The sequence below is a fragment of the Aspergillus ruber genome, assembly GCF_000600275.1.
Source record: "Aspergillus ruber CBS 135680 unplaced genomic scaffold scaffold00004, whole genome shotgun sequence".
NCBI lineage: Eukaryota > Fungi > Ascomycota > Eurotiomycetes > Eurotiales > Aspergillaceae > Aspergillus > Aspergillus ruber.
The window spans coordinates 1,175,470-1,201,378 of record NW_024467300.1 but is presented as its reverse complement, the minus strand read 5'-3'; the positions used below and the strand labels follow the sequence as shown (position 1 = coordinate 1,201,378).

General features: G+C 48.2%; 8 protein-coding genes and 1 non-coding gene across 9 annotated transcripts; 4 read left to right on the top strand and 5 right to left on the bottom strand.

The window, feature by feature from the left end:
- Positions 1-467: 467 nt before the first annotated feature.
- Positions 468-2,801, bottom strand: EURHEDRAFT_449827 (acetolactate synthase catalytic subunit; the record flags this gene model as incomplete). The annotated part of the gene is made up of 5 exons (XM_040783849.1): positions 468-520; positions 580-2,265; positions 2,328-2,395; positions 2,463-2,564; positions 2,632-2,801. The coding sequence occupies 5 exons, from the start codon at positions 2,799-2,801 to the stop codon at positions 468-470; spliced, it is 2,079 nt and encodes a 692-aa protein (XP_040641971.1).
- Positions 2,802-3,903: 1,102 nt separating this feature from the next.
- Positions 3,904-4,038, bottom strand: EURHEDRAFT_t37. Its single transcript has one exon. It is a non-coding gene; the product is annotated as a tRNA-Leu (tRNA).
- A 505-nt stretch (positions 4,039-4,543) lies between these two features.
- EURHEDRAFT_400417 (galactokinase galE) lies at positions 4,544-6,363 on the top strand (the record flags this gene model as incomplete). Its single annotated transcript, XM_040780012.1, has 2 exons — positions 4,544-5,187; positions 5,241-6,363. The coding sequence occupies 2 exons, from the start codon at positions 4,544-4,546 to the stop codon at positions 6,361-6,363; spliced, it is 1,767 nt and encodes a 588-aa protein (XP_040641970.1).
- A 252-nt stretch (positions 6,364-6,615) lies between these two features.
- EURHEDRAFT_449294 (uncharacterized protein) lies at positions 6,616-7,929 on the bottom strand (the record flags this gene model as incomplete). The annotated part of the gene is made up of 1 exon (XM_040783801.1): positions 6,616-7,929. The coding sequence occupies one exon, from the start codon at positions 7,927-7,929 to the stop codon at positions 6,616-6,618; it is 1,314 nt and encodes a 437-aa protein (XP_040641969.1).
- A 283-nt stretch (positions 7,930-8,212) lies between these two features.
- Positions 8,213-11,275, top strand: EURHEDRAFT_409617 (putative DNA replication protein). The gene is made up of 2 exons (XM_040781128.1): positions 8,213-8,464; positions 8,526-11,275. Coding segments are annotated over exons 1-2 (2,406 nt in total). The 5' UTR covers positions 8,213-8,463; the 3' UTR covers positions 10,931-11,275.
- Positions 11,276-14,015: 2,740 nt separating this feature from the next.
- Positions 14,016-15,928, bottom strand: EURHEDRAFT_409615 (uncharacterized protein). The gene is made up of 2 exons (XM_040781127.1): positions 14,773-15,928; positions 14,016-14,719 (listed from the first exon to the last, which is right to left on the bottom strand). Exons 1-2 carry the CDS (start codon positions 15,552-15,554, stop codon positions 14,140-14,142), a joined length of 1,362 nt encoding a protein of 453 aa, XP_040641967.1. The 5' UTR covers positions 15,555-15,928; the 3' UTR covers positions 14,016-14,139.
- A 184-nt stretch (positions 15,929-16,112) lies between these two features.
- EURHEDRAFT_494709 (uncharacterized protein) lies at positions 16,113-18,328 on the top strand. The gene is made up of 6 exons (XM_040785665.1): positions 16,113-16,588; positions 16,659-17,001; positions 17,213-17,299; positions 17,355-17,700; positions 17,763-17,908; positions 17,965-18,328. Exons 1-6 carry the CDS (start codon positions 16,289-16,291, stop codon positions 18,033-18,035), a joined length of 1,293 nt encoding a protein of 430 aa, XP_040641966.1. The 5' UTR covers positions 16,113-16,288; the 3' UTR covers positions 18,036-18,328.
- Positions 18,329-18,558: 230 nt separating this feature from the next.
- On the top strand, positions 18,559-18,984 carry EURHEDRAFT_375228 (uncharacterized protein; the record flags this gene model as incomplete). Its single annotated transcript, XM_040778723.1, has 1 exon — positions 18,559-18,984. One exon carries the CDS (start codon positions 18,559-18,561, stop codon positions 18,982-18,984), a length of 426 nt encoding a protein of 141 aa, XP_040641965.1.
- A 2,131-nt stretch (positions 18,985-21,115) lies between these two features.
- EURHEDRAFT_409613 (formin-binding protein HOF1) lies at positions 21,116-24,641 on the bottom strand. The gene is made up of 7 exons (XM_040781126.1): positions 24,378-24,641; positions 24,207-24,311; positions 23,857-24,143; positions 23,586-23,798; positions 23,428-23,526; positions 21,531-23,376; positions 21,116-21,470 (listed from the first exon to the last, which is right to left on the bottom strand). The coding sequence occupies exons 1-7, from the start codon at positions 24,418-24,420 to the stop codon at positions 21,301-21,303; spliced, it is 2,763 nt and encodes a 920-aa protein (XP_040641964.1). The 5' UTR covers positions 24,421-24,641; the 3' UTR covers positions 21,116-21,300.
- Between the last annotated feature and the right edge of the window lie 1,268 nt (positions 24,642-25,909).

Here is a 25,909-nt window from a genome sequence, read left to right as displayed (position 1 = left end):
TGACAGTACTATGAATCCTTCCCAGGTACAACATCACATCTCAATTATATACAAGTACAGTATCAGAACAAGATCAGGACACAAAAAAAAATAAGTAAATAAATAAACAGTAGATGCAGTATAACCCATCCGGAGATAAAACCAATCCATCTCAATTCATTGGCGTAAAGATATTCAAGCGAAAACTTTTCGTCTGTTTCTTCGGTTTCTCCATATTGCTCTTAGGATTGCCTCCTATCCTTCCTTTTTCCTTTTCAATGGCGTGCAAGAGATAGATGCAATCAATATATGAAGTGGTAGGGGCAATAAACCAAGCCCCCTGCTGTGTTTTCAGAACCCCCAAAAACGCCGTGGATATCAACAAGAAAGTAAAGATCAATGTGACCCCTTGGGTCGCTTCGAAGATAACGAGAAATCATTTGGCATGGTCATCTTGCGTCGTCGATGTCATTTGTTGGTTAGAAGGCTTAGATAGGAACGTTCCTACTCCTCATCACGGCCTTTCTTTCCTGCTCCTTGGCTGCATAGAATGTCAGTATTCTGATTCATGAGATAACGCGAACTAGACATAGAACTTACTTTCGTCATACACCAAGAATTCGTGCAGAGCACATCCGGCGGGCACCATGGGAAGCACTGGCACCTTCCGGTCAGTGAACACCTCGAGCAGAGCCGGGCCGTCAGTCTCGATCAGCCACTTGAGCTTCTCCTCAAGCTCAGCTGGCTTGGTGACCTTGTCAGCAGCAACACCCATTGACTTAGCCAAAGGAACAAAGTCGGGGTTCTGCTGGTGGGTGTGCGAGTAGCGGTCCTCGTAGAACAGGTTCTGCCACTGCGTCACCATACCCTGCTCTTCATTGTTCAACAAAAGAATCTTGACTCCAATGTTGAACTGGGCCGCCGTGGAGAGCTCAGTGAGAGTCATGTTGAAAGAGGCATCGCCATCAATGTCAATGACCAAAGCTTCAGGACGAGCCACCTTGGCACCAATAGCCGACGGGAGACCGTAACCCATCGTACCAAGACCGCCAGAGGTGATCATGGTGCGGGGGTGACGCCAGCGGAAGTGCTGGGCGGCCCACATCTGGTGCTGGCCAACACCGGTTGTGATGACAGTGCGGTCCTTGATGGGGGCAGTTAGGTCGCTGAGCTTCTCAATCAAGGTCTGAGGCTTGATGGGACCGTCGGCGCTCTGTTGCTCGTACAACGAAAAGGGGAAACGGGCCTTCCAGTCATTGATCTGCTCAAACCATTCCAGTCGCTCGGGAACGGAATTGATCTGCGGGAGAAGCATACGGATGTTATCCGCGCAGTCACCCTCGACAGCCTCGGTAGCCTGCACCACCTTGTTGATGTTCTTGGGCATAATCTCGAAATGCACAATACCACCCCGGTTTTCGGAGGCAGCGAGCTTAGCCTGCGGGGCGAACTTGGAAATGTTGCCAGTGACACGGTCGTCGAAACGAGCGCCAATTGCAATGATCAAATCTGCCTCCTGCATGGCCATGTTCGCATAAGCAGATCCGTGCATGCCCAGCATGTGTAGGGACTTGGGGTCGAGCTCATCGAATCCACCCAGACCCTGCAGGGTGGTAGTCACAGGGATGCAGGCCTTATCGGCCAGCTCCTTCAGAACCTGTGGGCCATCAGGGCCGGCGAGCAGACCCTGGCCAACATACAAGATGGGCTTCTTAGCCTTGTTGACGAGGCGAGCAACACGGCCAATGGTACCCTCGAGCTGCTTCAAACTCAGCTCTCGTGCTGCCATAGTCGCGGCACTGGGAAGAGAGGGCAGGGTGCTGTTCATCGGGATGGGCTTGCGGAGGATACCGGCGGTGATATCTTTCGGCAGGTCGACGAGGACGGGGCCGGGGCGGCCGCTGGTAGCGATCTCGAAGGCTTCCTGGATACGGCGAGGAAGCTCGGCCACAGATTTAACCATGACGTTCCATTTTGTGCATGCTCTTGAGATACCGACGACATCGGCTTCTTGGAAGGAATCGGTACCGATCGAACTGGTGGGGACCTGACCGCAGAAGACGACCATTGGGGTGCCGTCTGAAAGCGCATCCTGCATCGGGGTAATAACGTTGGTGGCACCAGGGCCAGAAGTCACAAGCACAACACCGGGCTTTCCTGAAGCACGAGCATAACCTTCTGCCATGTGACCAGCACCTTGTTCATGCTTGGGGAGGACGAAGTCGAAATGCTTCGAGTTGTAGATAGCATCGAAAACGGGAAGAATCGCACCACCAGGGTAACCGACTTAGATTTCCCTATCAGTCTGGATGCTTCATGATATTTAAGAGCATTGGAGAATAACTCACAGACATGCTTGACACCAATACGCAACATCATTTCATGGAAGATCTCACCACCACTCAAGCCGACCATCCTATTCAATTTCGAGATTGATTAGCCCAGGTACGAAAAGAAAAGATCTTTTGTGCCATGTAACTTACGAGTCATCCACCTCGGGGGCGGATCGGTTTTGCAGAGGGGAGACGGTATTCCGCTGCGGCTCTTGGTTGAAAGCAGGACTGGGGACAGGTCTCGCGGCCTCCCTAACCAATTGAATTCCATATTAGTTTTTTTTTTTTTTTTTTTTCGTCATTTCTTGACAGAACTCACGAAGCTGTTGCCGCTGCAGTGGTACTCTGATCACGTTTCTGGGCAGGAAAGCGGTGGGGCGAGTTGCTCGCGGCCACACACGACGAAGTGAACGACCGTCTCCCAGAGGCCATGTATCTCTGGTAGTGGAAAGCGCGCATGGCGCTCTTTGATGGTCTCAACGGCATCATCTTGACAACTGATGAGTGCCCAGGCCGAGAAGGAAAAAGAGAGGAAGGAAGATGAGGCGAAATTGAGGAAGAGGGGAAGAGAAAGGGAAAAGGAGGGAGAAAGGGAATTGAAAAGTTGAGGTTCGCCGTGAGTAAAAAGATTGGGAGAGCCACGAATAGCGTCGGCCGCAAGTCCGGAGAAGAAACGCTCAGAGAAAGAAAATGTGAGTGCAAATTAGGAAGGCGGGTCGGGTGAGTCAGTAAATGTAGACGCCATTATTGGTCGGACGTTCCGATCATCGGCGCTGGCTTCAATCCTCGGTTGTCCTCACGGGATACTATTGTATGCTAGGATGCAATCATACAGCTTTTTTTTTTTTTTTCTGTGCAATTTTGCTTGGTTGCTTTGTCCAAGAATTTATCTATTTTGAAACGACGAATTGAAAATAGAGTTCGAAGTCGAAGTTGAAGTCGAATTCAATTGTATCACCACCAATATATTCTCGGACACATGATAGTGGCATGAGGCAAATATTGCAATACTAGAAAGTGTGCATGCTCACCGTAGCCCTCGAATTGAATGCTCACGCCATTCCCACAGTCTCCTAACAATATTATATGACAGGCTAGCAGTAGTAGCTGTCGTAAAATCCAGCCGTTAGCATCTCCAATTCTTTGATACAACATTCGATCTTCGATCTCTGCCAAGTCCACCCGCCCATGTCCCCACAGTACGGAGTACAGCAATGCTACGGAGTATATGTACACTCTTTTCCCGACATTCTACGTGCTCAAAGCATCTATAGTTATCGTTCTTGATTCATGGAATGATCGGTAGAAAGCTCGAAATTGAAGGATATCATTTTAAGATCCTGTTTCCCTCTCGTGGCTGCTCACTTGACATTCAGCTCTTACAGAGTACCCTAAAGACATGTGAGCTAAGATAAGGCATACTCACGATGCAAGAGGTGATCCCGTACATACCTGGCGTATCAAAAGTAAAAGCAAATGCAACGACTGTCACCATTGCTTTTTGCATCGCCAAGATTCATTCATACTTCTTCTACTTTAATCTCGCGGCCCAATCAGAGTTTGCGGGAATTGAAAAAATATAAAAAAGATATGACAAGAGTGGGATTCGAACCCACGCCCCTTGCGAGAGTGGAATAAAGGTGCTGTTGCACTTTATCGTAGCCAGGTAAACCTAGTCAAGCTTATCACTTGAGTCCACCGCCTTAGACCGCTCGGCCATCTTGCCATTGATAGCATGATTATCTTATTAAAATTATAAGTACCAAAATGGTTTTACTAGACCGGCCAATGTTTCCGCCCAACGTCATATTATCATTATTGAGAGTAGAAATTATATAAATCGAGAGGAGATAGGAATATAGAGAATTGAGAATATACTTGCTACAGGATTTTATTCATTATTATTCAAGTATGCGCCCGTAGAGCCTTGGTTTCGGCTTCCGGGGGCATCGGGAACCTGTCGAGTGTCATAGTACATACGGGCAGCCGAGAACGGGGTATTCGCCGGTGCCACGGGACCCCGTGTTTCGCGGTGCTTTCCCCGCCATTGGAAGAGAGTGCGGGTTATTCTCCATATCCTCGTGAAAACCCTTCAAATTAATTCACGGACTAATTGTATTAGTATCACTGCCCTCCTTCGTCTTCTGATTTTTTTCATTTCAGTAGATTATCTCCTACTACTTTCCATTTCCACCGTTTCCGTCTTCATCCTCTAAAAGAGCTACCCCGCCATGGCCCCACAGGAACTTGTCCCTCAGACGGAGTCGATTGCTGAGGTCTACGCAACCAACGATGCCTCTTCCCAGGCAGTTGCCCCAGAGCACCAGACGCGCTTCAATGGCCTGGTCTCCCATTTCACCAAATCTTACGGTCAACGGCCTGATTTTGTGGCCCGGAGCCCGGGTCGCGTGAACATTATCGGAGAACATATCGACTACAACCTCTACGATGTCTTGCCAACAGCCGTCAGCGTTGACGTGATCATTGCTGTCAAGGTCGTTCCGACTTCTGGAGAATCGACCGTGAAAATCGCGAATGTGCAGCCGGACAAGTTCCCCACGCGCGAGTTTACTGTGCCGCGCGATACCGATATCGAGATTGACCCTAAGAAGCACGAGTGGGTGAACTACTTCAAGGCTGGGTTGTCCGGTGCGTTGAAGTTTTTGCGCAAGGAGCGGTCGTCGTTTGCCCCTGCCAGTGTCGAAGTTCTCGTCGATGGTAACGTGCCTCCTGGCGGTGGTATCTCGAGTAGTGCAGCTTTTGTTTGCGCTAGTGCGCTTGCAGTCATGAAGGCGAACGACCACAATGTCTCGAAGCAGGACCTTCTCGATCTCGCTGTGGTTTCGGAGCGCGCAGTTGGTGTTTACTCTGGAGGGTAAGCTGAGGTTACTATCTACTTTGATTTATACCCGACTAACAGTGCAACAGTATGGACCAGGCTGCTTCCATCTTCTCCCGCCGGGGATACCTGCTCTACACCCAATTCTTCCCTACATTCGACGTCCAACATGTTCCTGTCCCCAAGGCCGATGAAGAGATCACCTTCCTCATGGCACAAAGCTTCGTCACTTCCAACAAGGCCGAAACCGCACCCCGTCACTACAACCTGCGTGTGGCTGAATGCACACTCGCCGCCGTCGTGCTGGCCGCACAACATGGCCTGACCCTCCAGAAGGACAACAGCTCTCTGGGATACAGTCTGCGAAACTTCCATCATGAGTTCATGCGCAAGGAAGGCCGCCTCAACGACTCTCTTGAATCCCAGATCGACTCTGTCATTCAAACGGCCATTGAACTCTTGCCCCAAGAGCAAGGATATACTCGGGAAGAAATTGCCAAACTCCTGGGCATCACTGTCGGCGAGCTCGAGACCAAGTTCCTGTCCGCATTCCCCGTTCAGGCAGAGCGTTTCCTCCTCCGCCAGCGTGCCCTCCACTGCTTCAAAGAAGCCCGCCGTGTTCTTGATTTCAAGGCTTGTCTGGCCCAGTCCTCCACTCTCGACTCACAGCGCATCAGCTACCTGGGTCAGCTCTTGAACGAATCCCAGGACTCTTGCCGCACCACCTATGAGTGCAGTGCCCCCGAGGTTGACGATATTTGTGCTATTGCGCGCCGCGCAGGTACCTTAGGTAGCCGCCTCACCGGGGCCGGGTGGGGTGGATGCACCGTCCACATGCTGCCGCAGTCTAAGGTTGAGGCTGTGACCAAGGCTCTGAAGGAGGAATACTACCTGAAGAATTTCCCTGATATTAGTGAGGAGAAGTTGGCACAAGCAATGGTTATTAGCAAGCCATCAAACGGCTCGTTCATGTATTATCCCGCCCTTTCCCCTGCCATGCTTGATCTGTCGACTAACAACATCTCTATAGGATTACTGGGGCTGCCATTTCCCAAGTTGATGCTTAAAGGATATGGACAAATTCATGGAATAATTGACCAAACGTTTGCTGTGCTTAATCCAATTACTATAGATTTGAATACCAGGATATACACAGCAATTTCTGTTTTCGTTCTCCGACCACATCTTGCACGCCTGTCATGTGTCCAGTAGGTAATCAACCGGGGAACATTTAGAGGACGTGGCTTTGGATTTTGGGTATTATTCCAAACGGTTTAGTCTGAACGCTGTGACGACGTGCGCACGTCCTCCAAAGTGATTCCGAAGAACAAGTAGGGCTGTTAGATCAGCCCCCTAACTAGATCACTTCTGGATAGACTGGTAGTTCTAACCCTCCCGCAAGATGTCATGCCCGTGCACGCACACTTCAATTATATTCCTTCATCGAACATCCAACAAACCCCCTCAAGACTTTTTCTTAGCCGCAGATTTTCCAAAAAAATCACTCATCTTCTTCATCCCACTTGTATTGACCTTCTTCAAGTCCTTAACACCCCGCGACAGCGTTGCCGATTTCTTCTTCTTCTCCTCTTCCTCCTTGCGTCTCTTCTCCGCACGCGCCTCAGCGGCATCTTCGTCCTCGGCTCCACGCTTGCGACTGAAGTCTCCGAGGGATCGCGAAGCTAGTGCTTCCGCGCGGAGCTTAGCGATGTACTCTAGTCGTTCTTGGAGGGGTTTGAAGTCTAGGGGACTCTCGGAGGAGGCGAGAATTTCGTCGAGTCGGGTACAGAGGGATGGGGGAATGTAAGATTCTTTCATGAATGCTAGGGCTGTGGAGATGCGGAGGAGGTGGGTTACGTTATCGGGGGTGGTGGATTCGTCTGGGGTTGGTGTGGGCTCGGTACCGGGTGTTGGCTCGTTGGTTTCGCCGGTGCCGGAGGGGGTAGTAGAGTCTGAACTTGTAGCTCCGGGAGTGGCTGATTGTGATTCTTGCTTTTCGAGTTGAGATTCCCCTTCAAATTCATTGTTGCCTGTGGTTGCGCCAGTAGGGTTCTCTCGCTTAACAGCCATCATAGGCGTAACTAGGGCTTGACGAATGAATCGCTCTTCCATGCTTGCAGGAAGCCCTTCAGCCACCATGCGTTCTGCCTTGGATATCAGTTCCTTGAGAAACTTGATCTCACTGAACCGGAACATCTTTTCATCGCCTGCTTCGACCGTATCACAAATTGCTCCGACTCGTGCATTCAGCGCCTCCCTAAAAGTGTCGTTGTAGAGCACATAGCGAAAATGGGTTGGTAGCTCGTCCTGCGAGTCAATAATGTCGTCAAGGGGCTGGAACAGTTTCTTCGCTTGTGTTGATTCTGGAGAGAGTAGAGGAACCATGAAAAACATGAAATCAATCGGTGTCGCAACCAGCAATTCCGCCACTTTAGCAACACTTCCCTCCCCCCCCGGTGTCTCTGGTGCTATGTTCCCCTTGCTATTTGGCGCATTGTTCGGTTTAGATGTAAATAAGATGCTTCGTGCGTGTTGCGGCGATGGCGCGACTACTGTGAATTCATACACGCCCTTTTCCGGACAGAAGAAGTAGCGATTCAAAGCGCCTGTTCGTGGGTCCGGAAGAGAGACAAATTTGGCATCATCGCTCGCGGAGGTAGGAAGGATGAAGGTCTTGCTGGGTCGTTCTGCTGGTGTCAGGGCCTTGGGCGTCGGCTGGTTCTGGCCCGACTCGGTCTTTTTCGTTTTCGATGACGGAGTTGTGGATCGAGTGCGCATTTTGTCGCTGTGTATAACAATTCCTTATTCCAACGATGTGTATGTTGAAGATTACTTCAATAGCCAATGGCACCAGCAACGGCCAATCTCTCAGGTTGTCTATCTAGAAGGAGTTAAGATGGAGGACGCGTCGGAGATTGTAGTATCACGTGTCATAACTCCGACGCGACGCGCCTGCCTCTCCGCAGCCAATTAAAGACGTTTATATAATAGTGCCTGAGGCGGCAATTATTGCCCTGTGCCTTGCTGCGGCAAAGAAAAGGCGCATCCTCGACGAATTCACCAAGAATATCTGCATACTCCTAGCATCTGGTTACTTGGGCGCGAGTACTATTGTTATTCTTCGAGGACGATCCCGCGTTACAAATTAGTGAATTTACACCCCGCAATTCCTACCCATGAACATGGCTACAGTTGGTCAGGCATAAAATCACGAGCAGTTCTGGCTGCAGATAGTTCCCGCAGACTATTTCTTTATCTATCTCATTATCAGCCATCGAGACTATTAATTCCTTTTGGGTCGTCATGAGCAACAGTGAGAACATCCCTGGAATCGCACGCCCACGAGGCCGCTGCTGACATAGAACCCGTTACAGTGCCTCAGATCTCGTGGCCCCCGAAATCCCCGAAAGACGCTCTTCTGAGCTCTCCGAACGGTCGAAAACGGTTTGAAGAGTTACAGCGTCGTCGACAAGCTCTAGCCTCGCCCTTAAAACGTCCTATCGCTGCTACCCCGTCCTCTCAATCTAAAGCGAATCGACTCTTAGCTGACGGTATGGGTGACAACGAAGAGGAAGAGGAGGATGAGGAGGTGCTAAAATTGAAACTTGCTGCTCTTGAGGCACGCCTGAAACTCAAACAACTTCAGAAGAGCAGGGGGAAACCGTCCGGCGATGATGATGCGCTTCCTCGACCAGCGTCAGCGCGATCCCAGAACCCGACCTCAAGACTCGGGGCGATGTCTCCTCCGCCACCGAGGAGTAAATCACAATTGGATGATGTGCAGGTTCCATTGTCGCCTACGAGACGCCCTGTTGCTCCAACAGAACCCGCATCGCCGCGAAGAGTCGTTCTCGGAATTGACAAAGGTCTCAAGGGCCACGATATTTCCTTGAAGCGACCATCCAGCGCGAAAGCTGGCAGCCGCCCGACAAGCAGATTTGGAACCCGAGATGGTGCCGCGTCACGGACCGGATCTGATTTTGGATCACGACCGCAGTCCGCGTCGAGTGATGATGTCAAACGGCCAAAGAGCTTCAGCGAACGAATAGCGGAGAGCAGGAATGTAGAAAAGGCCCGAATGGAAAAAACAGAACGGGCTGAGAGGATTCAGGCCAATCGAAGCTCTGGGTTCCAATTTGATAAGGCAGAGGTGGAAAGTTTCAAAGCCGCGGCGGTTGAGGCAAAGACTGATGCTCCGCCAAAATCACCCACGAGAAGTCGGCCAGCAGAGAGCTTTAGTCGCGACGATGTTCTGCGATCATATAATGGTCTTCAACCTTCGGGTCGGAAACGAAGTCAAACTGCTCCTAGTAGGGAAAACGCCATCGCGAGGGAAACCGGGCCATACCTTCACAGACGAAGCAACAAATCGGAGATAGAATCCCCTCGACCCCATAGCTCTCAGGATATCACCGCAGACGAAGAAACCACTCTGGAAAAGACACCTGACTCGTCCAAATTCGAACCCTTCTCGAAACTACATCTCTCGAACCGTATTCTACCTCACTCCTTCTTAACCCGAAACCTTTCAAACAAGAAAGTTCTCCGTATCCCTGACCTCCTCCGAATAATCAAGGCCCCAGACTTCCAACTACCTGAACACATTGACAGCGATTGGGTTGTGTTTGGTATAGTTGCCTCAAAATCAGAGCCAAAAGAGATCAAAGGAACCGTACCTGTTACAAAGGATGCTGATCCATTCGATGACGGTCTGAATAATACCAAGAGGTACATGGCAATAACCCTCACTGACCTAACATGGTCAATCGATCTTTTTCTTTTCGACACGGCTTTCCCACGATACTACCGACTTTCTGAAGGCGCACTCATTGCTATTCTAAACCCTAATATTATGCCGCCCCCGAAAGGCAAAATTGATACGAATCGATTCAGTCTGTCGATTACCTCATCCGATGACAAAGTCCTGGAAATTGGATTTGCAAAAGATATAGCCTATTGCAAAGCTGTCAAGAAGGATGGCAACCCCTGTCAATCCTGGATAGACGGTCGTAAGACAGAGTTCTGCGATTTCCACGTCGACCTCCAAATTCGCCGTACACAGGCTGGACGAATGGGTGTGAACAATGGGACAGGCATGCTCGGGCCAGGCGGACGTTCAGGTCAACGAACTGGGTTCTTTGGCAGCGGCAAAAAACCGAACAATAACCAGAATGGATTGAAGTCAGATGGCGCTCGTTATGACTGGGGCTCTCAGTCAATTTACTATGTCGCACCTGGGCGGAAAACAGGTGGCGGTGGCGGTGGTTCTTTCTACCCAGGCCCTGTTGGTCAATCAGCAGCGCGTCTGATCGATGCAGATGACGAAGACCCATTCATCGCCGCAGGCATGATGGGTCGTGGCTCGGAGAGCAAGGAAGAACGTCTCCGCAAGCGTTTAGCAAACCAACAGCGCGAACGAGACATTGCACAGAAACTCATCACTAATAACGCTGGCGGGGTAGGTGCGGAGTATTTACGAGCTCGAACCGACACGCCTGATAAAAACCAGGAAAATATCAAGTCATCGACGACATCAACTTCCAGCGCTGCGGCCACTCTTGGTTTGACCAATTTTCGGAAGGCAAGTACTGTCAAGTTGAGTCCGTTGAAACGGGCTAATGATAAACCACATGGTAGTGGTGTTAAGAAGACGCGGTTTATTACTACTAAGGGGATTAAGGAGGCTGGTCGGGATAGTCTTGCAGGGGCGTCGGATGCGATGACAAAGGCTAGCAATGATGATGAAGATGATGACGATGATGAGTTGGATATCGTCTAGGTCTACATCACTTGCAATATACCCATTCTTTTTAGCCTATGTCTTTTGGTTCTTACCTCGGTTTTTGTTATCGCTGCATTAGGAATGCAAAAGGTTCTATGCTTATCTTCCAATCACTTAGTTGTATTGGCAAGCAAGATAAGTCAATTCATGAGGTTCATGATGAAAATTCTTTAAGGTAGTGTATCCAAAAGACCCTGGAATTTTGAATGCTACAAAGAAAATAGGGTTACCTGGGTAGGTCTATGGACCACATTCACCTCTCATCGTACATAAAATCTCACTTATACTATCAGGGAATGTCAAGGCTTAAAGACAGGCATCCACAATGAACATATATCTCCCTCTACTTCCGTCTACTGTCATTATCTCCTCCTCCCATCCGTCATCAAGGTCCATGTCTCTTCGTATATATTCAGCCTCGCTTCATTGATTCAAAAATCCAAGTACAATCGAGCTATCTTATATACTCTGGGCACTGAATACATATCCATGATTATACCGACGACGACCCAACAATAGCCGTCACCGATGCCACATGGGCAAAAAAGCCCGGAGAACAACGCAGCGTTCATAGTATGACACTGACTATAAGCCCGCTGCTTTTAACTGTGTCTGATATTCTGGGGAAAGACAAAATTTCTGGAGACTGAGCCTCAATTAATTTCGGGCTTACCAAAATGGTTCCACACGCAGCTTATGCTGCGTGGAATATAAATGAGCAGTTGGAACAACAAGATTGTGGGTTCCTTTCATGTGTTCAGTACATTCCAAGAAGAACCGGCGTTCCTCAAACTGAGAAAAATATAGAGGAAGTCGCCCGTAACAATGACAAACACTGGGACTTTTGTGCTTTACAATATACGGGATAATGCCAGAAGGCTCAGCGAGTACGGAAAGTTGATCCCGAAGGGCAGAGGCTTCTGTTGCTCGAATTGATTAGGGTACAGGGAATATCGGATAGCTTACAAGGTATCAAGCCATGAATAACACAATAGGCGATGGAGGACTGAAGAAGGGCCAGATATGAGCATCCTGAAACGAAGTACACGAAAACGATCATTCTGAGAGTTATGGGAGCCAGCGCAAAGCAGAGAAATGGCAAAAGGGGCAAGTTTGACTAAAGCGATTCTAAGAGAAATTGCATGAAGTTTTTGTGGTACAATTGAATGCCTGTACAAAATTGAAGCAATCTTTCTACTTCCATCTAAGTGGTTTGGTGATATTCTAAAAAACCAGTCAAAGCAGCAAATCTTGTGCCTAACCGGTGATGAAGTTGCCAATACATCTGGCCTCGAAGACTCTGCCCAAAGCTCGCAAAAGTAGAAGATCTATTACCTAGTACTTCGGTTCCAATTTTTCTGGAAAGATATTGTTCCCATTGAAGGGTACTTGTTGGAGCTGACACCGACCAAGCAAAGCGAAACCAAGGAAAGTTGGCTAGATGATATCCCACGAACCCTCTGAAGAGGAAATGAATATAAAGCAAGACAAGTGAATCAAGAATCTAAAAGGCCAGTCGTATAATGTCCTGATCTGGTCGGATGTCTGTTTACTATGACATGTATACTTTTTAAGGCATCAGCTTACACGAGAAAATCGGGCGTAGAACTAGAAATGAATGACCATAGTCCCAAGGTGCCACCTGTTTTTGTAAATGAGGAATAGCAAACTGAAACGAAGAGTAAGTCTCATACCTCGTTTTATATACAATTTCATCCTCAGCTCTAAGGACACCGATCATAGGGAACTCATCTTGACAACCAGCCAAACGATTCTTTCATTTCCGCATCAGCGAAAAAGTTGGACAACAAACGACTCTAGAAACAGTAAAAACCAAGATAAAGGCTGATCTAGACAACACCTGATCCATAAAACTCGCTAGGAGGTTAACCGGAAAGGTTCAAAGGCCCTACTTAATATGCTCATGCCAGAAGACATCCGCTCGTGAGCAACTATAATCTCTCACTTACCTTACTGAAACTACAAAGGCAAGCACAGCGCCAGTACTTTATTCTTAACCTCTTCGAAATACCTGGGCTATTCCACTCTTCACTCACTGGCAGCCTTCTAGGAGCGACTAAGAAGTCGTTCTATTCACAGCAGACCGAGATTTTCAGGGATGATGTCGACAACTTGGACTGTGGAAGATACAGTCATACATGTATCAATGCGCCTGGTATGTCTGAGAAGGTACTGCTACACACATTTTTCAAGGTCTGGTTAGAAGTGATAGCAGGAATGGACGCTAGATGAGACATGTAATGGTTGAGATGCATACACTTGACACAAATCTAACGCCAATGACAGATTGGGTTACGTAGCTGCTGAACAGAAGAAATAAATAGGATAATCGCAATGTCTAATCAGATACCAGTTCGACACTGGAGGTGGTCTTGCTGCTCTTGCCAGGAATAATCGTTGACGCTCATTGAGGACATGACATTCAAAGTTCATAGCGAAGCAGTCGACATCATCGTATCACAGTGCCTGTTTTTTACGTTCTACTTCGATGAGGTACTTGGCAGAATGAGGTTGGATAATGATGGGGTGTCTTTTCGTCTGAGATGCCCATCGCGAGAAGACCACTTACCTATGAATCCTGCACAGCTGCAAGTTGAACGCAGGACGCAGAACAATGCGAAAAGAGCGAGCAGGAATGAATGAAAAAAACTGATATGTATGTAACCGATGGTGTGAACTAGTCTATGGATTTATCTTTGTAGACGAAGTTGATGAGCAATTTCATTCATGTTCATTGGGATATCTAACCTAATCTGTACGACCTGAGTAAGAAAGACGGAAACAAAACGTGCCTAAAGCCTTCCTCTCAAATAAACCTTTGCAAGCGAAAGAAGGAGAAAAAAGAAAGAAACGGTTCCTGCGATATACCATCCAATTCCCATAATCCCTTATTCCATTCATTGGACAAACAAACACCGACAAATAAGCATACATGCAAGACCTCGAGATGCGTAACCGAACGACAAGAAAAGAGACAAAAAGACAATGGAACGAAGAAAGGTTGGGAATCTGTGTCCTTAAGGCCTGAAAAACTCCTTGTTCTGGTACTCCGCACGCAAAAAAAAAAAAAAAAAAAAAAACGAATTCGAAATTGTCATGACCAATGTGGTTAAGAATTGAAATAAAAAGAATGGAAGAAATAGTTAGGCTTGCGTTCAACAGTTGGATCACACATGTTGATCAACTTAAGAGGACGAAACAGCTGCTCTGCTGGCTCTTGTCTTCTTGGTCGAAGGGCCACCAGGGCTGCCAACGGCTTCATGGTCTCGTTTCTTGCTCTTGGGAGCTGCAGCGGCAGGAGTAGGTTTCTTTCGTAACCAACCGTCAAACGGGCTGACGCGCTTTCTTTTGGGTTCAGAGAACGCAGGCGTGGTATCGTGGGTGGCATCTTCACGTTTGGCACGAGGGCGTAGAGAGCGACCAGGAGATGGTGTTTCTTCATTTGACTTGGGCTGGGGAGTGGCTGACCGTTGCTGCGTCTCGACATCAGTCGCGGCGTCATCGGTGTCTTTAGCATGGTCCTCAATATCGGTAGCTGCCTCTTCATCAACCTCATTTGTAGGATCTGGCTGGGGAGTATTGTCCTTCGCGCTCGGGAAGAGAACGCGGGGCTTGATCGAAGAGCGAGTCAACGGTCGGACCCTGGTGGTCAACGTGGAATCGAGAAGGTCTGGTCGAGATGCAAGCAGACCCAGATCATCATCATCGTCTTCCACATCACTTTCGACTGGGTCAGCGAATTTGCGGAACATTTTCTTTCCTCGACTGCAGTAGTTTGTTAGTAATCTACAACATAAAAATATGGAAAAGTAACTTACAACACGTAGAACATGCCATCCTCACGTTTGACGGCGTCATTAATTTCCTTGTCGCGTTTGAGTTCCTTCACCTGCTTGGCCTCGACTACCTTGGGTTTTTTCGAGGGTGCAGGAGGGGGATTGCTAGGAGTCTGAGCCGTTTTGGTTTCCTTAGGTGGTTTGTAGAACAGGCTCTCCTCGCTCTGGGCAACCTCTGGGATTCGATCACGAGAATCGGTGTAGATTTGAATCTGAGTTTGATTTTGAGCGGTGTCGTCATTGAAGCTATCGAGGGTGAAGCCAGTGTGCTTCCTGCTCTTCTTGGGACGCGAACTAGGCGGAAAGAGAGTTCTTGCAGTGGGCCCCATATCAGCAACAGCCTTCTTTTTGGGTGTTTTAGCAGGCGTAGGCAGCATCCCGTTGGTTCTTGTGGCTTGAAGCTGTTGTGAAGCGAAAGGGTCTGCGAGTGTCGAAGTGTTGTCATCCTCGTCCTCTAGTGAATGCGTTAGACCGAAGGCCCGACTCCCAGCCGAAGACTTTTTGCGGGTAGGGCCGTGAATGGACCCAGGAGGTGATAATGCCTCCAAAGCATCGTGATTGTCCCGCTCTTCCTTTGCGCTCTTTGTCCCATCAACCTGCAAAGCCGGAAACCGGGGCGGCGGAGTAGAGTCTCGAGAGGCACGCTGACTGGCTAATCTGGTCGAATGCCGTGTGGCATATGGTGAATATTGATCATATCCAGCTCCAAACCGCGGACTAGGAGGAACTCGAAGCGTGGATGGCGGCGGAGGTGTGGTTGTCATGGCGGCGTATATGTATATATGCGCGTTTCTGTGCGTTCCAAACGTGCACCTCGCGAAATCGAACCAGCACTCGATTCTCTCTCTTCAAATCCAAGTGTATGCAATTTATTGACTTCAGTATTGAAAAAGATAACCAAGTAACAAGATGATCGTTTATCGTAGTCGTGGATAAGACGAGTGATAATGGATAAGCGACCGGTTGAAAGGGGAGAAAAACGCGCGCGAGATCTCACAGCGCCCGACCGTGGAGTAGACAATGAGTATAAGTCAAAAGAACAAAAAAAAGTATTATCGTGGCAGTGACGTGGCAGCAAAAACAAACAGTAGCAATTGAGATAGTAAGAATCGATCACCCAAGCAATAAAGGAGAGAAGATGAGAGAGAGAGAGAGAGAGAAGACTAACAAGGGTCTGACAACGTTGCAGTGCCTGACGTCGACCAGCCACCGCCATTAAAGAATGTGGCTAAGCCAATCAGGGGTCGCCATGGCCGCCGCCTTGTGGCTCGCTTCGTCTTTCTGGTTGCCCTGCTATGTCTACAATTGGTCATTCGTGAACAGTCCATTTCCACTGAATTTCGCGAAGAGTTATCGTGTGTTTTGGATTGGTCGATCTTCAATTTGAATTGATTGACCACTGACCGTGGGGTTGATTGACTCCGCCCGCCTCAATTTATTTACGCCGTTTTCTGCCCCTCTTCGCGCGCATTAGAATACATCGTATTCCCCGGCAGCAATGACGTTTCGCAGTGCTGCAGAGGAGATGGACAGGCTCCAGCTTTCCGATGAGGATACGGAGGACCTCTGGGATTCTCCCTCCAAACGGGGGAACAAGAACGTGAAACCAAAGATTCCGCACGACCATGGTAGCCCGACGCTAGAACCCAGACCCTCCCACGATGATGAAGGGACCATGTTTGACCATCAGGAATCGCGCGACGCAGCTTTGCAAAATGAACTACAGAGTGTCCGGAATATCAACGACGTGATCGAGGGTCTTCTTTCTAGCCTTGACCAGGCCAAAGGGAATATGGATGTATGCTACACCTCTCTGGATATGAACTCGAAATTATGAAAAGTAATTAATAATTGTGATAAAACAATAGACCGTTTCTCGAACCGTCAGTTCCGCAGCGACCCTACTTAACACCTGGACCCGAATCCTTTCCCAGACCGAGCATAATCAGCGATTGATCCTCAACCCGAACTGGCAAGGAGCGACTCAAGATGCGGCCGACATGGAGAACGAAGCGATTTTAAAACAGCAAGCAGCCGAAAGACGCGAGCAGGAACTGCAGAGGCAGCGGGAAGCCGCTACTCGAAGAGCAGAAGAAGACGCAAGGAAGCGGGCACAACCAACCACTAGAAGCACGCGTGGGACCACGACTACTAGCCGGGGACGAGTACGCGCTACCGGCCTGGGTAGAACTCCTAGTGTCTCATACTCTAGTACTGGTTCGAGCGCGTCAAGGACTGCTACTACTACTCGAGGGTCTACGACCGGATCTGCCATGACGACACGACGGCCTATTAGTGGGAATTTGGGGAGGGGCAATGGAACTGCGCGTGGCAGAAGCCGGGGTTGAGATATTGATTACGAGTAATGAGCAGATGTTTATTGTATGGTATATTGTTTTGGAACGAAATCAAACACCAGTAGAAACAAAAGACAATATCCAGTATAGACCAGATCATGTGCCAAGACAACACGCGGACAACGCGATAACCGTCTCCAACCACCACCACAGTTATCGATTGGACACAACTTATTCAATTGCGCCAGTATCGTTTTTCCATAGCAGGCACCATGGATTTCGCGCCCTATCAAGACGAGTCGCCCGAAGTCGAGCGGGCCCTTTCTCCCCCTCCGAATAACCATCTCCGGTCTCCTCAGTCACCTCCCATCGCGGGTCCTCTACCATCACCCAGTCACTTTGCCAACGAAGGACAATATACAACACAAAGCGGTGGACTTGGGAGCACAGGAAGTCTTGGGCCAGATGTTGAAGGAGGGCGATTGAACTTAGGGGCATTTGACACAAGTCTCCCGATTCGGATGGACTATGAAGCGATGTTGGCATATCTGCTTCTACCTCCGGCGGGAGGTGTCTTTCTGTTGGTGTTTGAGCACAAGAGCGATTACGTTCGGTATGCTGTTGGGCAATATGATAGAAGTCTATCGAGAAAAACCAATTGACTGACTGCTGCAGGTTCCATGCGTGGCAATCGAGTATGCTCTTCACGGCCATCTTTATCCTCCATCTAATCTTATCGTTCTCGAGCTTTCTCTCATGGCTTCTACTTATCTGCGACCTTGCTTTGATTGCATTCCTGAGTCTGCATGCATATAGAGATGGTACGTTTGTCCTGCAGAAATGAAGCTCATGAATGTTGCTTACTGACTGCATTTAGTGGACACACTCGAGCATTTTGAAGTCCCAGTTTTCGGTCGTCTTGCGAATTCATTCGTTGACGATGAATGAAGTGCCCACTACCTGCGCTCCAGCGTACTATCTAGATACCCATGCAATGGAAGTTCAATTGTACAGTGCCTTTATACTGAAGTCCATCTGCTTTGTCTATATCGTCCTCCTATTTCAAGTCATGACTGGCCCACCTCTCACAGAGTTTCTTTTCATAGAGATGTGAAATACTAATAAAAATGAGGAATGAATGGATGTTTAATACGAAGCATCGATGCCTGTCGCATTTTGTGCCCTTTTCATCAAAGAGAAATCCTGTAGACTGACTCAAATTCAATTTGAAAACAATCACTTTCTTTGCTTCTTTATATCTCTGTACTGTTTATTGTCATTTTTTACAGTATCTTGAGCTTCAATTTCCTCTTGAACCTTCGAACCCAACGAAAGTGGTGATCTGTTTCATACACATAAAGCAGCTCAATGCGAGAGTTCCTTCTGTTTCTTGTCGGGGTACCTTGTCATTCTTCCTAAGCCACATTTATATCTTAACCTATCCAAGACATCACAGCTTAATACCAGCAAGATGTGCCACGTCCAGCGCGTGATTAACACCTGCGGCCATCGCAACGACCACGTCTCTCTCTCCTGTCGCTTCGCCAAAGCCGGCCACAACCTGGCAATGCCTATTAGCGAATCGAACTCAAACCTTTCGCATACTGCCACTACCAGGAGAATGAGCACGTGCATGAGCGCCAGCGCCGCGACAATTACCACCACTACTACTATCACAACCATAGCCACGAATACCACTACCACAAACCCTACCGCCGCGAGCAGTAGCGATGACAGTAATGATAGTGCTATGAGTAGTACCGGTGCTTCGACCGTGATCCAACCCCACGGATTCCATGCTTATACGGATCCCTATTGCATCTATGCAACTGTTCGGACATTGGACTCGCCGGCAGGTTTTATGTGCATGGTTGAGGGATGTGGAAGAGCGGATTAGATTCTCTGGGCCATAGTTGCGTTGTTCTTTGTGATGTATTGCTTTTACTTTCTCTTAAGCATGGTGTATGGAGTATGGCTTCTACTTATGGTTTTTGTTGGTTTCTTGTGGATTTTTTTTATTTTATGTCTTTATATGTCCCACAAGGGCTATACTTTTCAAGGTGTTACTTCATATTCCATGCGCAGATCCCTCATGCAGAGTTTATATGCAAGTATAATCATTTTGCTTCATATATGTACGTGGCAACTTCAATTCTAATTCGTGTACCAACCCTCCAAATAACTTGTGAATCGAATGGGGATTGGTGGATGTCGTGGACTTTGAAGCAGGAATAATGGGGAAAATTGAGAGACATTTTGTGATTCTCAGATAGTTATCTAGATAGGTTGAGTATAATAGTCTGGTCTATGCTAGCTCACAAACAGGATAACTCACGTTCATTGACGCACCATTTGACATAAATCAAATTGCGCAGTTTGTCATACGTTGGAGGCCGTTTGTCGAGGACCGCGATCTCTTCCCGCAACTTATTCCAAATAGTTGGATATCTGGCTAGCATAAAGAACAGATTGCTCAGCAAAGAAGCGGTGGTATCATGATCAGCCATCAACATGTTAATCAGCTCACCTTGGACCCCGCTTCCCGTCATTTGTCTGCTCGACCAATGCGTCTTAAGAAGATATACCGCTTCTTGGTAGTACCGGTGTTGCTGGCCTTATGAATACTCATAGCTTTCCCGGCAAACTGTTTGACCACCCGACGGTAAGTATGGATAGATTCATCTGCTTTGTGATCACGGTTGAGGATCTTCAGCAGACCTAGACGGATATTGGTTCGGATAGCACTCTACACATGATTAAAGGCCTTCGCAAAGTCATACTCCAACACATTTCCAGGATCGGACTGCTGCTTTTTCTTTCACTTCTCCAGCGTCAGCACACTCTGACCGAAAAGAAACTCGGTATCAGTGTCGATGGTATACACGAAGAATTATCATATTCACCATACTCCCATCAGCCGGAATCAACTTGAATAGATCCTGTATAAACTCCTCGAACAAGCTCAAGTCCGCTTCCTGGTCTTAATTATATTGGACGGACCATAGCTCTCGACTGCGCCCAGAGTCCACCATCCCCGGTGAAAATACAATGGCCCAAAGGAAGCAAGACGGTCACCGTAGTTGTAATCCTTGAACCGTAGCGAGTGTACTTTTTTATGTTTTCCGGTTTAGAGATGAGAATTATCGGTTTTTACCAGCGCTCGTTACGGATCGTGGTACAATAATTCTGAAATCGGGCTTCATATAGGGCAAAGAATCAATGGTCCCGGGCTGATTTGAGAACCGCCCATAATTTATCGAGTGCGAAGAGAGGATCTTTGGAGGGGAGACGAGCAGGAGGCTTGTAATTGTTTTTCTTGAATTATCTGGGTTTGGGTATGTTTTCGCTAGAGGTGCCGGATGACGACGTAGAGGAAGATAAGAGCAGCCTCCAGCAGCACAAGCGAAGTCATCATGCCAACTAAGAAAGATCTTATTCGAAGTTTTGGATCACATTGCCGATTTAAAGCAGACATATCGATATTTATACATCATTTGAGCAGATAAGCAATAACTGCAAGGGATGAAGAACAGCAACGAAAGCGACAGGCACATGCTATGCATCTCTATATGTAGCCAAGAAAAAAGACATCAGAACTATTGCGTGGCTAGAATCTCAATACAAGACAAATCGTTCGAAAGCAACACAGAGCTTGAAAGGGCTGCCATATGCTTTGAACCATTATGAATTATTAATATCAACACGAGGAATTAGATTGCATTATCTAGACAAAGTAGGGGTTGCTAACAGGGAACATTGAGATAGAGCCATCAGCAATGAACGATATTTGATTTGATAGCTTTTTTTCCTTTTTTCTTCTTTTTTTCTTTATTATTTTTTCTTTTTTTTCTCCCATTCTCTTTCTTTATGATAAATTTCAGAAGCACTGGCAAAATAGAGCAGTTCAGGAGTGACCATGGTTAAGACATAAAATAGAGGAGCAAAAAGCAGGCAAAAGGGGGGGAGGAGGTAGACAAAAAAAAAAAAAAAAAAAAAAAAAAAAAAAAAAAAAAAAAAAAAAAAAATAAACCAAGAGCGACAGTGGAATCAAGATAATTATTCCAATAGGAAATGGTATGTAGTCTGGCAATTAATCAAGTAAATATCATGAGGGAACATAACATTGGCAAGATGACAAAAAACCAAAACACGCATAGGAAAACATCTGCTAAAGAGCGTTTGTGAAAATCGTGGCTGTTCGTTAGATGGGTATCTAGATGATTTGCAAATAGTTGCTTGGAACCAAGCCGGTACGCCGGGGCGCGGATGCGATTTCAGCTTCCCACCAGCCGTCATCCTGAAGTCGGAGCACGGAAAGGACGTCTCCCTTGGTGAAGCCCAGTTCCTCCGGGATGGCTGCGGCGTAACTGTACATTGCACGGGCTGTCGATAGAGTCAGTAAGACAATGGAAGGTATGTGGGGCGGAATGTTTGATCACTTACCAAAGTGCAGGATTGGACGTCCGTCCCGGCTAAACTGCCTTCCAGGTTCAGCAGTAGCCAGAGTCCTGCTTCTGGAGCGACCTGTGCTTGCTGCATCTCCATAATATGAAATCGGCCTTGCAGTATCCCGTCCACGAGCACTATATGCCTCACGGCCGCTGCCGCCGCCGTACATGTCACCACGAGATAGCTGCAACTCCATGCCACCGGCACTAGAAGGCCGGGATTGCTGTCTGTATTGAGGCTGGGGTGAGACAGCGCGTGGTGCCACGTTTGGCGAGCGCGGAGCGTACTCGCGAGGAGAATAGGCCGCATCACCAGGTCGCTGCGGCGGGGTGGCAACACTAGGTGACTGGCTATAACGGCTTCTCACACTGCTCGACTGGTAAGGGCTCGGGCTAGGACTGGTACCCCTGTTGTATTGAGTCATACGGGTGTCAACACGCGGAGACACATTGGGACTGGCACTCCGTCTTGGGGTCGGAGACCGGGCTCGAGCAGAATCTTGAGACTGTACGCTGTTTCGAGAAACTGGTCCTGGAGAGCTACCGCGGTTTCTGAACACGTTCTGACCTTGGCCGATATATTTCTGCGTTGTCCTCTGCATCTGCGCAGACGTGTGTGCCGGCTGGGGTGCATCAAGACGCTTGATCGAAGAGTCATTGTAGGCGGGGGGCGCTCCCGCGGTAGAAGGAGCTGGGCTGGCTATACCGTGATATCTGTCGGCAGAAACGCGACTCGATGGTGACTTGCCAGAAGTCTTCAAGTCCGCCAAAGCACGAGCAATGGGGTCAAGGTCGTCATCTGTATTCTTTGTTTGCTGCAAGCTCTTTCTCTTCTCTGGGGAAGCCACGTCAAAAACATTGTTGCCAACATTAAGCTGGAAGTTCGCCCTCGGATCCACAGGCTCGGGACTGGGAGCTCGATCGCTCGGGCCCATCACAGCTGGAGATTGGGGTTGTGATTGAGCGAGCAACTGGGACTGCGGTGGCGGCGGTTGATGCTGTGGTTGAGCCTGGGGCTGTTGTTGAGTAGCTTTAACCGGGCTTGTGTGTTTCGATGATGAATCCCATGTACCGCGAGAGGGTGGCTGCGACGGGCCAGAGCTGCGGTCCTTGTCGTGTCGACTCTTGCGACGGAATGGACTGTTGCTAAAGAATGCACTTCTTTTCTTCTGAACTTGTTTATCGGGACTAATTCCCGGGAGCGCCACACCGTTTGTAGGCTTTGTTGGAGATTGTTTCGTACTTGGTGGCTCCTGGCTGGACATGGAAGTAGGATTGGATAATTCGCTCTGCGAGTCTCGACTCGATGGCCGGTAGCCGCTGTTTGTTCCGGAACTGCGCTCTGAAGGAGGTCCGGTGCGGCAGAACATTGTCATACCGTCTGTCGGATACGCATTGTGAGGCACCTTTGTGATCTCGCCATGCTGATTAGGGTCATAGTTCGGCGGGGGTTGGCCACCACGACGAAGATCCAATGGTGCAGGTTGCTGTGTCGGCTTCTGCGGAGTGATAGAGGCTTCTCGGCTTGCCTGTGGTGGGGCCTCTATCTGTCCCATCATGTTCGCAATTTCGGCCGAAGGATCATGGTGAGATTCGTATGTGGATGGCTGCGGAGAGGAACTGCGGAAGGCAGGATTTATCGTACGCTGGAACTGGGCGACGGAGTATCCATCCTCTTCAGCAGATGCCTCTGAGCTGGTGTCGTTGATATCTCCTCGGCAGAAATTGATGAATTTTGGCGGGTCAGGAATTTCCTGGCCGGTTCCTCTTTCTTTAATGAAAGAAACAATGTCCTTTTCGACCTCACAATCCTCGAGGGCCAACCGGATCTTTTCACACGACTAGAGACTAATTAGTGTGACGTTGCTAAAGTTCTCGTGTGTGTAACATACGGCATCGTCGCTAACGCAGACTGTAGATGCAATGTTGGCATATGTCCACAAGCTGCTCTTAGCAAAGTCAAGGCGCTCTTCCTCGAGGTCTTGGAATTTCTGGGATACCGTTAGCCTATTCTTTCCCTCACATATGAGATGTGTCGAGGTCCACGCACATCACAAGCTGCCTTCCATTCTTTATTCCACCGTCCGGTCGTATCCTCGAGAATCTTCACGGCGGCTTCGTATTCGCTGCTGCTGGATGCGAGCTGGATTTGCGTTTTCTCGAGTTTCGCCTTGTTCTTCCGTTCCTCTTGACCCATCACCATGTGTCCCTGTGCGAGGTATCCCTTAATTCTCAAGCAATCCTGTTCGTAACGATCCCGTGTCTGCAGTGTAATTAGTATTTGAATTGTCGCCGCTAGTAAACAGGGGACCTCGCCTCACCTTATTTACTAGTTGCGTTTGCTGGATCTTAGTCTTGAGCAAACGCTCGATGCCGTTCTGAATAATCTTCCTTCTTTCCTTTGACCCGCCGGCAAAAGCAGTCAAGGGCTCTTCCAATTCTCGTTTCATTTGTCCGGCAATTGCAGCGTGTGCCTTCCCAATGGATTCTGTCTCGGTTCGAACGACATCCAAAGAAGACCGGAGCGAGCCTGTTTCACCTGCACCTAGCGGCTTACGACACAGTAGAAGCAGCTTTTTCGAGTACTCTTCCTCGATCGCAGCCCGAACTGTCAATCCCATCAGTCAAGTTTTCCAGAATAGTTTCCATCAAGACCACCACATATACGCACGGTTATAAAAGGTTTTCAACTCATCGCAGGTCACCTTGGCGCTGTGCATCCGATCGAGCATGGGGGGAACTCCGGCGTCATCTTTGCCCCAGAAATTATTCGCGACTATGAGACACATCAATGTTAGCTTCGCGTTTTATCTACCATAGACTATCACATCTGGGGGCATACAGGATAGAGAGACGGATGGACCGTCTGCCAATGTTCCCGGCATCGCGCTCACTATTTGTTTTTCGTTACTGCGTTAATTGAGACTCGGGGCCAGCCTTTGCTCATGGAGTACAGCAACAACGGAGGAAGCACGGCGAACCACAAGAGGTAATAACGCAGATAGATAAAAGAAAATAACGATAAGTGAGAAATAGAATATAGAAAACAAGTCACCACCACCAGGAATTCTTCCCCAGAGCCACAGACTGCGGAAGGAATGGGCAGAACTGGAGTTCTGTCAGTGCTAAGCTGGCATGGCCGCGTGCCAGGCTGGGCTGTTTACCGCATTGCGTTTCTCGGGGCAACCGGCGGAATTACTTACAATTGCCCATTGTTGCCAGTTTATTATGACACTTTGGGTGAATTTACTGGATTTATATAATAATTTTGTAGACAAGTGAGTTTTTTTTTTTTCTTTAACTCAAGGCACCATGGATTATACTCCAGAGTATTCATTCGTCTTTACTTGATTGCATGGGATTGGGTTAGGTTGTTCTGAATCGGGTTGCAGAATACATACCCGCATCAATACCCCTGCCAGGGGAAGAAGTATCGTACGCCCACGTGGTTAAGTAATAACTTTCATGAACATGCCACCAACACAAGACTATTACCTACACATCTTCCTGAAGCATCCTGATACCCTCCTGAGCACTACTATGTCCTTCAATGCACTAATATGGAACTCCGTAGAAAAGATGTCCATTAACAAAGCAAGTCCGTATAAATGGCCTACTGGGCTGTTCCTGCTCCCAGCGAATACAGGAGAATCGAAATGAAATATCGCTTCATCGCCTGATCAGAGCATACGTTTTGCCACAGTTTCAAGTTTTCGTTCCTGTCATTTGCGGGTGCAGGGAGAACGATCATCCCAACCAACTCAGGGCCGAGAACGACATGCTTCGCAAATAAATCGATTGTTAGTGACGCCAGACCAAGGAATACATTGAACATACTAGGCAACCTGGTATATGGAGGGTGCCACGCTTTCCCTTCCAGCTTCTCGCATCGATCTAACATGGCACTTAACGGGTGCTTGCTGAAGGAGGAATTGGACCGAGTGACGAAAGAAAGGACCGAGTAGACTGCACAATACCAAAGGATTTTGTGTCACTGTGGGTGCTGGTAACCATAAAAAATCTCGATGCGTTTTCATGCCATGACTGGAGGTTCTAAGTGTCATCGATTGTGCGAAGTATGTTCTGATCTGGCCCAAGACCAGGTTAGTTGTACTACCAGTGCAGTCAGCGATATCAAACTAGCAATGTGAAAAAGGCTATCTTCATCTAATATCTTTAATCAATCCGCCTATAGTTGCCACAAATTTAGCTCATCGACGATGTTGTCGAGAAACTGGAGAGCCTAGAGGATTGCCAGTGGCCTTTAGATAGTACACTAGACATCTATGAGAGCAAAGCTTCAAAGACGATATACAGCGAGGTACAATTTTACGTTGACAAGGTTAGCAATAACTAAAATAAATGCACAGGGAG